The sequence below is a fragment of the Mizuhopecten yessoensis genome, unplaced genomic scaffold (assembly GCF_002113885.1).
Source record: "Mizuhopecten yessoensis strain PY_sf001 unplaced genomic scaffold, ASM211388v2 scaffold5155, whole genome shotgun sequence".
In the NCBI taxonomy this organism is placed as follows: Eukaryota; Metazoa; Mollusca; class Bivalvia; order Pectinida; family Pectinidae; genus Mizuhopecten; species Mizuhopecten yessoensis.
This window is the reverse complement of record NW_018405907.1, coordinates 98,563-112,272: the sequence shown is the minus strand read 5'-3', so window position 1 is coordinate 112,272 and position 13,710 is coordinate 98,563. Positions and strand designations below refer to the sequence as shown.

Genomic DNA, 13,710 nt, shown 5'->3' with positions numbered 1-13,710 from the left:
ATATGTATGTATACGAACCTACAAAGTGATATTGACGTCCACTTCGTTTCGGTTAAAAACACTTTCTCAGGTTCATATAGCCAAATATTCACCTCAACAATCAAACAATTAAGATGGCGTTGATAATGTTGTTATGCATGACGCCTAATCTTTTTTTCTACTAAAATGGCAATAGCATATGTTTTTGACCTAAACGAAGCTGTCATGCTGTATGTCTTATTATTATATTATACAGGCTATCTCCGTGCAATATTGCCGTTCAATAAAGACGATATAGCACACGTACAATACACATGCAAATGAGTCTTGTCACCGTGGGAAACATATCATATTCCTACGCACTACAACTTCTACGTTTGTGAACAAGATGGCTGACCGAGTTACTGTTTGCATTGAAAGCAGAGGCAGGGGCACTGGGAGAATAGAATAAACAAACTAGTTTAATAAATTTAATATTATATAAGCACGATTGTTAGCTTCACACAAATTCAACATCTGCATGTTCAAATTCCACTTGAACTTCTCCGACATACACACAATCAATGGCGAACACGTGTAACCGGTCAACTTCAGTGTTCCAGTTTCATGGCGGATTTCACAGTATATTTTCTGGCTCAGTGACAGGCGGAAACATCGAGGTTCACATTCACCAACAACTCTCTCCAAAGAAATGTGCTTTAGTGATAGAGAGTGACAATCACTCCAGTCCCTGTAAACTTTTAAAAAGTGCAGACTTCGATGTGTATTGTGATGACCTTTACCTTGACAGTGCACGCGCCGTTGTGCCAAATACGTGACGTCACTGCTATTTTCGTAAACGCCAATTCGTTGAATGGTTTTCGTATACAAAATGATTATTAATGCTGTTATGATAATTATTAAAACATTAGTTGACGAAGAAAACCCAAAAGATTGTTTGTTCATTGAAAAGGTTCTCGGGAAGAAGTTTCTGAAACTGGTTTTTTTTTGTGGCGCAGCGAGCTCCAAACAAAATGCATGTAATGCGTCCTTTCGTCAGCCATCGGTACAACGTATATAGAGGAGACGTGTCAAGAGAAAGAGTGTTTCTCAAATTATATAATAAATAGAATCTAACACTCGTGTTCATGTAAAATTGAATTAAACTCGTTTATTAATTTCATATGAAAACTCGTGTCAGATCATCTATATAATATACAGGTATATAACGTGTAGGTTTCCTGAAGAAATTTGTGCTCTACACTTTGCCGACATTAAAGAAACCACCGTTACCACGTGACCAATGGTACAGTGTATGTTGTGATGAAGTTAAACCCGTAAATCACCCAACATTTCAAGAAAAGGAATTTATCACATTCGACCTTTCCTTATTTTGTTTTAATTCAGATACATGAACTTAGCTGTTAATGTTAAGAGAACAAGCGATAATATTGCCAACTGTCCATCTGAGATGACCGAATCATTATCATTATTCTCTAAGGATCTCTGCATCACTGCCAAAAACTGAATACATGAATTGAAACCCTCTTAACCAGCACGACCAGAGCTTTATGATCCATCCGAATTTGCGAAAACCTTTCAAGGAAAACTGAATAAGATTAAACAAAAGTGTTCCGTGAGAAAAAAATACAACAGGTAGGATAGGGATTTCGCTCTAACAGACTGAATTACCTAATCAACAATAGTTTCCTGACCAAAACCGATTACAGTTATATCGAAAACGAAACTAAGGGGAGGTAACTGTATTTTTGAAAGACTAAAGTGGACTTTTCTTTCTCTAGTGTTTTGTCTACAGCGGTACAGGGATTCCTCAAATATAATTTAGATATTCAAAAAAAGTCCCTAGGCCCGACCCCGGAAGTCGACACAACGCATCAGGGTTTAACAGCTGTTAAATGTAAATCTCAGGGGGTAAACGAAAATCTCAAGGGGTATACGGTCATGTCACGTGCTTCTAAGCAGTAATACGGTGGAATCACGTGATTTTACAAGGGGTATACGGGTCACATGTCTTTGTATCTTGCGGCCGAGCATCGGGAGACAACTCGCATTCGTCGTCTGCTTCGCTGTTTACAAAATGGCAAAACGTTTCCCTTCGCATACTGATAAGGAAATACTCGCCAAAAGGGCTAACTATTTGCCCATAACACACACAAGTCGAACAGACGAGCGGCAAACATGCTGAGAACGTAGTATTTAAAAGAAAAGAATCAGGAAGAGCAGTTTGAGGAATTTGATAAAACGAAACTAAATGAGGTACTGTGCCTGTTATTTTTCTTTGTATTTATTATATAAGACTCAAAGGGGTAATAAATCCGTGTAACTAATAATATAACTTGTTTCATATTTGTTGTAAAATAAATAAAGCTTTTATATATAATTTATTGTCCGATTTTAGGGTACTACGTTCCCTACTGAAATACCATGTCGAAGACACCAAGCATAGCATTCCACCCGGTCACATTGTACTGACAACGGTCCAACCATTTGTTGGGATTACCGTTTCTGTTTGATATCATTACTTAAATGTAGAAAAGGGGCAATATCAAAACATTGAGCGAAAGCGTCAAGTGTTTAATTTATGTAATTAAGGTGATGTCTAAGATGTGTTTCATGTTATTATTAAATGCCGATGATATTTTGATTTGCGAGCAAAGGTTCTGAACACTTATTACATTAACAAGCCAAGCATGTTTGAATTGATGGTGCTACTGAGTGCGAAAAATACAAAAGGAGTAGCGAATTTAGGGAAATATATACAATTTGCGAATTCGAGAAGGACCAAATTATTATAAAGAGCTTAGTTACACTCTCGAAACACATGATACTGTTTCTGGTGATCTATTTGTAATTGTGGTGTGAGTGTGTGTAATGTTGTGTAATGTTGTTTCGTATTTGGCACTGTAAATATGGCACTTTTGTTCCTTGTAACTGATGAGTCAAAAGACTCAAAGTAATTTTTTTTTAACTTGAACTTGATTGAAAGCTACAAATATGATTGCTTGTCAACAGAAACAGTCGCGACACGTTTATTACGTTTATTGTATGTGAATATCCAAACTGATGAATCTTATTGAGAATACTAGCGAAAATGATGTTATGTAGATACAACATATGAAGAATAATTTCTGCCTAAGAAATGTCAGATTCAAAATACACGAAAAAAAAATATCATAAAACATCGCACGGAAAAGAACTATTTTCTGAAATTGACGTTTTGGTTATTACCCCTAGACGTGTTGCGTGATTATTTCACATCTAGGTTTCTTGTTTCGTAATAGTCGGTAGACTTTTCAGGGAAGTAATATGACGGAGAATAGCTTTCGGCATGCTGTAACGTTTATAAATTGTAATACATTACATAGCAATGACGAGAAAGTTGATTTATCTTGCAATGTGCACCGGAAGTGGCCAATAACATCCGGCTGAATATATTTGGCACACGTCCAATACATCTCGCGTGTTCCATCGTCGAAAACGACAATCTATACATCAATTTTCAGAAAAGAAATACTAAAATGCAAATGAAGGCCCTATATTTTCTTTTCTATATTGTTGCCATTAATATCCTTTAGCGAAGTAAATTGGTATATATTCAACCTTACAACAGTAACTGTTTGGAGTCCAGCTGAAAGATGGCTGCCTTTAAGGTCGCTTAATTTTAGTGTCCTAGTTGGGAAGGTCGTGACTTGTTAGGGAAGGGACCTGTTGTCACAATTCCGGATAAGAGTTGCGACACTTAACACATGAGTTTGAAAAAAAAGGGCAAAATCAGACAAGGGTTATATGGATTTGCATGTCAGGTTTACGTTTGTATGAAAATTGTTTTGATAAATCAAATTTACACCAAGTTACTGTGTTTTTCCTTGCCGCTGACTAAACTAGGTGGCAACGGTTGCCATGACAACAAGTGAAATATGACCATGCCATAATTTCCTTCAGTATATTCAGTGACAGTATTTTATCTGTACACAACTTCTTGTAGATAAAGTAGGAAGTAGTGAACGCCAGACTCCAGATAAGATAGATATACTTTATAATAAATAGCCACACGTAACGTTTTACACTGAAATAATATTACGTAATGTAATCTCTAACCGAAAACTACACGTCATGCGTCACTTAAAGAAACATACACCCTAATCAATAGACTTACGTCTTCTAAGAACAGCCGACATATTAGTCTATATTTATGTGTATTCTCTCCAAACAGACGTCATATTAGTCAATATTTATGTGTATACTCTCCAAACAGACGTTGCACACCATATATCGTTCAGGAAAGAAAGTATAATAATCTCTAATCGATTTATTCCTCAACCCGAGGGTATAGCAGCAACTTAAATATATGTGAATACAGCTGCCTAACGTTGTTCCGAGGTCCATCATTGTCACACAATGCGTTCGGCGGGTGTTGGCTGGTGTATACGCCGATTATAGGGTTCTTCTATTAATACACCGCCATGTAAGTTTGAAGAATGATAGGGTGATGGATATGTCAATAACACCTCGCCCACCTCCATTTACCGCTTGTAAAACAACAATATATTTAACAAGTTAATAAAAACGAATTATTTGATACCATATAATTTGAACAATATCTTTGTTTTTTATGTTCTTTACTTCTGTGGGCCGTGTCCTCAACGCTTTGTAGAGGGAAATATGCGTGGTAATGGTAGACATGTGCCAACGTTCTATTTTCTTCTTCGGTACATTTTTTTGTTTATACTTTTGAAGTGTTTATTGCACTCAATAACGATCTTTACTTACTGTATACCGAGTAATTTTCGCTGCAGTTGAAGTTTAGCCTGTATGTTATGCAATAGTAGCGGAACTGGACTGGGTCAATGGACGGGGACCAGGTAGCTCAATTGGTTAAAACGTCTTTGTAATGTTTGGAAGTTCCGGGTTCGAATCCCTGTGTGGCCATGCATAATAAATTGCTCCTCTTCTATTAAACACCTGTAAACATAATTTACGCAGATTTAATTGTGTTGATGATCAACAGTGTGATTGTGGCTTCGCTTGTTAATTCACTTTTTGTTTGTTGTCATCTAAATCATTTTCACTGAACAATGAAGCACATTTTCCCCAATGCTAATTTTGTACGCTCCGCTCATCATGCATTTTTTTCTACCTAAAAAATCCAGCTTACCTGAACAATAAACGTGTTTGCACGTTACGTTGTAGGTTACGAACCACCCATGCAGATTCCGAATGGTTTCGTTCCAAAGCTTATCATTACCACTTGTAAGTACGTATCGCCAACACACCGCCATAGGCCACCAGGTTACCTTACGTCTATGCTATAGTCCCATGATAATTTCTCACATACGATGCCATTTAATCTAAAAATTATAGTGGTTTTTTTTTCATTACTTCAATAGCATAGTTTTGTACCTCTTCACGTGCGTTTGTGCACGCGCGCTATCCATGAGCTGGCATACAGCTGTTTAGTAGTCAGGGCTTGTCGGTTTTGATTAGATTTAAAATGCAGTTTGAATAGTTTGATACGCGTTGTTGCATGGTGTATTCTCATAGGACAACTAGAGTTCGTTTTTGAAGAGCAATCTTCAAACAACCTGGCAGAACAATAGTAGAACCTACTACTGGTGTAAAATTTGACACACAATTACGGTTTAAAATGTGTGTTTATTACAAGTCATAACATTACATTTAGATACTCAGTACATGAATGAAAATCTCGGTCATTGCACTATGAATACTAAAATGTGTCACGTGATGTTGGTCACTATTAGAACTAAAATGTGTCACGTGATGTTGGTCACTTTTAGTACTAAAATATGTCACGTGCTGTTGGTCACAATAAGTACTAAAATGTGTCACGTGATGTTGGTCACAATAAGTACTAAAATGTGTCACGTGATGTTGGTCACAATAAGTACTAAAATGTGTCACGTGATGTTGGTCACAATAAGTACTAAAATGTGTCACGTGATGTTGGTCACAATAAGTACTAAAATGTGTCACGTGATGTTGGTCACAATAAGTACTAAAATGTGTCACGTGATGTTGGTCACAATAAGTACTAAAATGTGTCACGTGATGTTGGTCACAATAAGTACTAACATGTGTCATGTGATGTTGGTCACAATAAGTACTAAAATGTGCCACGTGATGTTGGTCACTATTAGAACTAAAATGTGTCACGTGATGTTGGTCACTATTAGTACTAAAATATGTCAAGTGATCTTGGTTATAACATCATGTTAGTCATGTTTGCGTATATGATAGTTGAAACCCTGTTTCGAATAATGATGCGAAAAGCTTGAAATCAAATGCAGTTTTGGTATTGTTGTTCTGGCAATATTTTCTTCCATTGGCAACTACACACAAAACCGAACGTGTTAAATTTAATGAACGAAGACTACATTTAACAATGTAAATATACGGATACAAAACGTGTTTTAACCCTCTTCATCGAAGGTATGGTACTTTATAACAACACTAAGAAATACTTTTAGTATACTCTTACATTTTCAGTACACAAAACAACGCAATACTCGTTCTATTTGGTTTCCAAGAATTAAAAAATATGCTTTGGTAGTGCTTTTCTCAATTTCAGAGAATTTTGTAATATGAAAGGACAAATCACGAGCCAGCCAGATCGGGATTTAGACCTTTGACCTCCGATCTCAACGGACACTTTAACAAACGGAGCCACGTGTACCCTGTAACCGCCGATCATCCAAGTCCAGTTTACAACCTTACTTTCTTTTTCAACAAAAACTACGTTTCCAAAAACATACGAGACTTTCATTGGGTATATTTACCTCGACGCTAAATACGTTTGGAATGAAAATGCTTACACATGACCGAAGTTCGAACCCAGGACCCTCGAAATTTAGACGGACGTTGTAATCAAATGAGCTAACTTGTCACCTGATCAACCAATTCTTGTTTCGTTGCATTTAGGGCATACTAGTATGTTTCTCACATTTAACAGCCAACTAGGACACCTTGGTCCCGGTTGCACAAGGTAGGTTAACGTTAAACTAAGGTTAGTGAAATACTCGAATTGTTGCCAATAACAACAAGGGATTTCAAAGGAAAATAAACCCCCAAAATCACTTCAATCTTATCAGTCTCAACAAGCCTATAGCAGAGAAAATCACTTCAATCTAATCAGTCTCAACAAGTCTATAGCAGAGAAATCACTTCAATCTAATCAGGTTCAACAAGTCTATAGCAGAGAAAATCACTTCAATCTAATCAGTCCCAACAAGTGTATAACAGAGAAAATCACTTCAATCTAATCAGTCCCAACAAGTTTATAGCAGAGAAAATAACTTCAGTTATGCATGTAACACAGACTGAAAGATACTCATATGTAAAACAAAAGGAATTATTGATAGCAAATATTGTGTAACCGTACTTTGAACTCGGCGAGAGAGGAACGAAACATATCGCAATCTTGTTAAAAATCAAGAGAGTTAAAATTACATTGAATCCTGTTTAAAATACTATACTTTCTAACGTTTATTCTACTTCGCTGGAAGTAAAACTGGTTGAAATGAATTGGTCGTAGATCACGACCAGGGACTAAACGGCATTCGTTAATGAACAGGATACATAGCTCAAAGTTTGGTTGCTAAAGCTTCCACGTTTTCAGTTGCCTCTGAACGTCTTCATTTTCTTTTATCAAGATTCTATGGGAGGGAAAATATCTTTGACCTTTGTTGTGTTTGACATTTGATAATTGCCCAGTGTCGGTATGTGTGGTTTAGCACTTCTCCAACACAACATACTATACAAACAAAATACCACTTTGTAAGTAAGACGTCTAACACTGCAGTGAAAAAAACAGTATAAAGCTAGTTATATAGAACTTTGGATAATAAGGACCTCAACACTACGTTACTGCAGACAAATCACTAGAGAATATATAACCCTACTAAATTCAGGTGGCATTCATGTCGGCAATGAAAGCAATGGACCGGTTGTTGACGTCATAATTGTTGCGTTGGATACGACTGACCCTCCCTAGGCGATTGCTGTTATATTCATTGTACAATCATACACGATGCATACACTTTTTAGCTCACTTGCCCGAAGAGCATGTGAGCTTATGCCATGGTACGGTGTTCCGTCCGTCCGTCTGTTCGTCAACCTTTTCTTTAAACGACTTCTCCTGAAGCTCCGAAAGCCCTACACTCATGATATTTGGCCAGTAACATCCTGGGTTGGAGCTCGACAAAGTTTGCAAATGCAAATGACCTTGACTTATTTTCAAGGTCACAGGGGTCAAATAGATCAAAACATTCAAACGACTTCTTTTGAAGACACGAAAGGCCTAAAGTCATGATATATTGCCAGTAGCATCATACGATAAAGACCGACAAAGTTTGCAAATGAAAATGACATTGATGTACTTCCAATGTCGCAGGGGTCTAATAGGTTTCAACCTTCGAACGACTTCTTCAGAAGATCCGAAAGGCCTGAAGTCACGATATTTGGTCAGTAATTTCCTATGACGACGCCCGACATTGTTTGCGAATAAAAATGAAGGTTACAGGGTCAAATAGGTCAAAACCTTAAAAGGCTTCGTTTGAAGATCTGAAAGCCTAGATTTATGATATTTGGCCAGTAGCATCCTATGATGTTTGCGAATGGAAGTGACTTTCAAGATCACAGGATTCGAAAAGGCCTAAACCTCCAACTGCTTCACAATGTCCAATCAACCTTACTTCACAATATTTGGCAAACAACTCCATGTAACAAAACAAACAGGTGAGCGATACAAGCCCTTCTGGGCCTCTTCTTTTAATTAAATGCTGAAAAATAATAAGTGTATCTGATTTTTTATGAGATGAACAGATTCCAAACATGGTATATAAGTATTGAACTGGTCTCAGTTGGCATTCAAGGCTATATGAATACCAACTGGACAAAGGCAAATTCAATGAAGCGCGCTATATGAATGCCAACTGAAAACAGTTCGATGCTTAAATGTCCGCTGTATTTTTTCATACCTACAGTTATCTACCCTTAATTTCGATTTTGATAAAACTGGTTCGATCAGGAGATCAAAGCGACAATGTAATAGTCAGATGTTAGGGGTTCGAATCCTGAGTCTGCCCTGTTGCGTTTTTGCACTCGGAACATCGTGTTCACTTTTTTATTTATCGTTATTGTTTGTTTCCTAAAACGTTCCGCAAGTTATGGTTTACGGTTCAGGTATTATCTATAGAAGCGCTAGTCATGCCGGTAAATAGTTTCCTATGAACAGATACAATTTTTTGTCAGTGGTACGGTAACCTTGAGTGAAAATTTAATTTTCGTGCGCGTAAATTGTGTTTGCGAGTGATTCAAAGACTCTCATATAAACGTTTATACTATAATATAAGTAATGGTACATTGGTGTTGTCAGTTTGTCTTCGGCATTCCATATCCTTATAATTATTGTCGAATAATCAGCATGATCAATCTGATGAATACATTTGAACATTTTAAATAAGTGATAAAATAAATACTCCAAGATGAAATTTGAATATTTGTTCGTCCTAATTTTATTTAGAGGTGAAACTCCGGAAACTTGACATACCGTTACTGCAATGAATATCATAATCGCTATTGCAACTGACCAAAAATCTTGAGTCGGACGAATGCTTTTTATTTAAAGAGATGATCAATGGAAATCAGGAGTACAAGTGACTATATTTCAATCCGTGTTGAGCAAGGTTACTCCCAATGTTAACCATGCCGTCTGTGGGACATTAATTTGTTCTGTGATTTCTATAAAGATTCTTAACTTCCTGTTATCAAAGTACGTCAGACCAAGTCTGTTTTAAAGACGAGCTAACGGGTTGTCAGCCAGCCCACAACCGCTGTATCAACACGTGGTTTCTGTTTTTATGTTTAAACGAACAGACATGTATGTAAAAAGTTGAACATTATCGATTACACAGGTTTTCTGTATCACTGTGTATATATGTCTGTGTATGTTTTTCTGTTTCCGCCATTAACGTGATGTTGATACACGTGTATTACACGTCGCGTATTGTTACGGTTCATCCTTATCCTACAACAGGTATTGTTGCATCCGGGTCCCTATTTACATAGGTAGGGCTACTTGGTGGTTATTTAACTTCCGCATGCCAAAGGTCAATAAGTGCAATTAAATAGAACGATAAGTATTTGTTTGGTTAACAATGCCGTGCATGTCTCTAATTAAATAGGTGGGATATATTTATCGTCACAGATACATTGTAGGCATTCTGCACTTCTCTGAACCTACCCTAGAGTTGGACTGAATACGTCTAGTTTGCTTTCCATATGTCTTATTCTTCATTTTATATTGATAACCATCCTGATATACCTACAGTTTGACCGTCTTACCACCAAAACGCCACATAATGTAGAAATTACCTTTCGGAACACTGCGCAACACGACCATCCTTTTCAATTCTTTTAGTCAAAAAGAAGTACAGCTTATAGGAGTTTTACAATGAAATAAATGACATGCTTGTGTTAAACATAGTAACTGTATTACATACAAGATAACGGAGGCTGGACAATGTGTAACAGTTTCGCTCCGTGTCATAATTCGTGTAATTAATAAATGTACCATACACTATAGCACAATAATTTAATCGTGCTTGTAACAAGCATTTTCATTGGCTTAAAACTTTATGTAATCAGCCCATAACGTAAAAAAATGACGTCGCCGTTTGTAACGTCGCTTTTGATTGGCTGGTACAGCAGTGCAATAATTTCTAAGAGAAAAGAGTCCATCCATAAAAGTGTATTTCCAAAGGGATTGTGTATATAGTAGATTAAATTATAAGGATTAACTTGAAAATATTTTTCATGTTATGGAACTACATGTATAACACACAAAAAAGGAGTGTACTCTCAGCATAAACCGCTTCGCGGTTTATTTAGAGTACACTTAGTGTTTTTTGTGTTATATCTCCATAACATGAACAATATAGTCAAGTTAGTCGTTAAATACTATTACTAGAACAGATGCAGCTGTCACGCCTGGCAGTGGCAATACACAAATATTAACAAAGATTATTCAGTCGTTTTACATTCCCTACAGACTAGTGAATAATGTCCGTTGTGTTTGATATATCTTATATCGTTTTTGATTGGCCATCTTTACTTGACTTGAGAGCATACGTAGGCGCCTTCTTACCCTCCCGGATTTATCATTTTAGTATTTGTAATGGCTTCTTTCCTTTGATGTGTCCAGGTTATTGTGTTTTCATGTCGAAATTGAGTTCATCATGTGTCCTTTTTACTAGCACGGAGGTTAACATTTCTTCCATTTAACTTCGTGTTACACCAGTAAATCTCGTTGTCTTAAGCTCATGGCATGCAACTCTTAGAAGTGGGTCTTCACTATTCCGTGATTGTTGTTGGCCTTTGGTTGCATAAGTGTTGTTGTATTGCCTTTGGTTGCGTTATCTCATTCAGGACGTGTACATTTCTACTCCTGAATGGATCAGAAAGCATATCGCCAGCAGTGTTGGATGGAACCATGTTTGAGGCCGGACAATAGTGCTTTCGACAGGTCGCGGTGACACGTGAGTGACCGCACGGGTGTGTGTTATAGCGCATACTGTTCATATTATCAATGCGGAATTGACTATTATTTTTTTGTAGAAAATTAAACCTTGTGTTACTCCGTGAACGTATTTCAGAAATACACTCATTACCAACTATTGAAAGCAGCACAATCAACAATAGACGCAAGGCTTCTTACGAGCATCTCCTGTGAAGTATACTCTTTAGAATCAGAAAAACTCTCTTTGAAGTTAAGATGTTTGTAAATCGTATGCCTGTAATGTATTAATGCTATTAAACAAATTCTAGAGAGTACGTTTGGGTTAGAGAGTATCTATCAGCGGTCAATATTGTACTTCACGTGCATCTGTAATAGGTGAAACTGATGTTGCTATCAATCAACTGATTACTACTGACAGAGCTAGCACGTGCATTCTAAGACGGCAGGAGTGACATGTGGTTCAAATGAGTGTACGTTGCGTTATAACATGAATTGTCGACCGGGATGGGCAGCCTACATACGACTATCCTCCCCTCCGCCTTGACCTTCCCAATCACGCACTCTCGGTAGCCAGTGTCTGCGCTTCACACGTTTGTAATTATAAACATACAACTGTGTTTAGCAAGACCACTTCTCTTCATTAGACTCTCGTCAGACAAAAGATACGGACCGTACGGAAATAAATACAAGTCAGTCTTGTCGTAAGCAGGTTCCAGCAGATTAGTGGTGAAGCTCTCAAAAATGCGTAAAATGACCATACGTTCACGCCAATACATAAATCCTATCTTCATGATATACTGCTCCGTTCCCTGTCTTTAAAGAATCTCTTCATTCGCTTACTTGATAGTCTGGCCATATCGTTCCTAACTCTAAACTGCTGTTAGGAAAATAGTGCTTGTTTTATAAATAGTTTTACTTTGTTTGAAGTTCAATTTTCCATAAAAGATCAGTTTTTGATACAAGGATTGACAAATATGGTCAGGTTTATGTTAATCTTTTTGCCAGTTTGTTTAAGATAATCTCCATTGACTTCCGAAGGTCGAAATCCAATCATTGTTATGAGTTTGTCATGATTTTATTTGGAACTTCATTATGTCTTTAGGAATTAAGATGCTGATTCATGTTCGATACATTAATTAATTCTGTGAAATTAATTCAAGTTAGAAAATCTTCGTTGGTTTAACAATTGCCACATTGATGAGATTCATGAACTTATACATATATTTTAGTATTGTATTGGTGGTTTTTATTCCCCTTTGTCCTACTCTACTTAAGATGTGTTTGTTATAGACATGCGTTTTATGCGACCACATACACTGTAAGCTTTTCCGTTCTCTATTGTTGTATACATGTATAGAAATTCCCTGAACTAGTTTTTCGCTCGTGGCTGTTTATTGTGCCACACGGTGCTAAAGGGGGTTACTTTATCGCTTTTCGTATATCGATATCTACTCACGAGCGCACGTGCACACAATGGCTGTTCGGCATGAGTGATATATTATGGCCATGTTTTTTTTTATAGCTAAGAAGTTGTTTTGTTAACAAATTATCGTAGGAAAGTCTGGCAGGCATATACATTGTGAATCAGGAGGTGATTCGGTTCGAGTAAGAAGAGTAATCTAGATACCTGTACATAATGACAAACATACATATATGACCGTGTCATTATTCTCTAGCGCAACTGTTCTTTGAGCTGATACCTATAATCTATAGAATTCTGGAAAACATCCGCAATTGTTTACACGTGTGTCTATTGCTGTAGTGTACATTTATATATGTATATATGTATACACATACTACAGAACGTACATTATATCATCATCGTTATGCGGATACGGAAAAACACGAGCAGTCAATTACACGTGCATTGATTGTTTAAATATATAATGCACCACGTACAGAGCCCATACACGCGCATAGATCTACTGTAAGGAAAGCATGTGCATCTAGTTACACAAGATAAGTCATTAAACATACATCGGAAAAACAACATAGTACATTACGTGTGTTACTGGCCTGTGGTACACTAATAGTGTGTGAAATAGTATATTCTCGACTTGGATTATGGTTCATGGGATTTGATTCCACGGGGAAGAAGGTATGTAAACAACCTAATAAGTAATCTTCAATTTTCGTCTTCTGTTTGTATTTTCTTACGTGTCCACATGTCGGCATTCGACAGGTATCAGGTCAAGATT

The 13,710-nt window shown here is 37.0% G+C and overlaps 1 protein-coding gene across 3 annotated transcripts in view; it reads left to right on the top strand.

The window, feature by feature from the left end:
• Window positions 1–13,710, top strand: part of LOC110450312 — a 106,766-nt gene that overhangs the window by 65,175 nt on the left and 27,881 nt on the right. Inside the window, exon 1 of one of the 3 annotated variants that reach the window (XR_002462962.1) lies at window positions 13,275–13,610. The exons of 1 other annotated variant lie outside the window; for it this stretch is intronic. Coding sequence is in view for 1 of the 2 variants with exons in the window: in XM_021497774.1 (XP_021353449.1) it covers window positions 13,584–13,610 (27 nt within the window). In the remaining variant the exon portion in view is untranslated. Of the gene's footprint in view, window positions 1–13,274; window positions 13,611–13,710 lie in introns of those variants that run through there. One more of the 3 variants, XM_021497774.1, reaches the window with a different exon arrangement.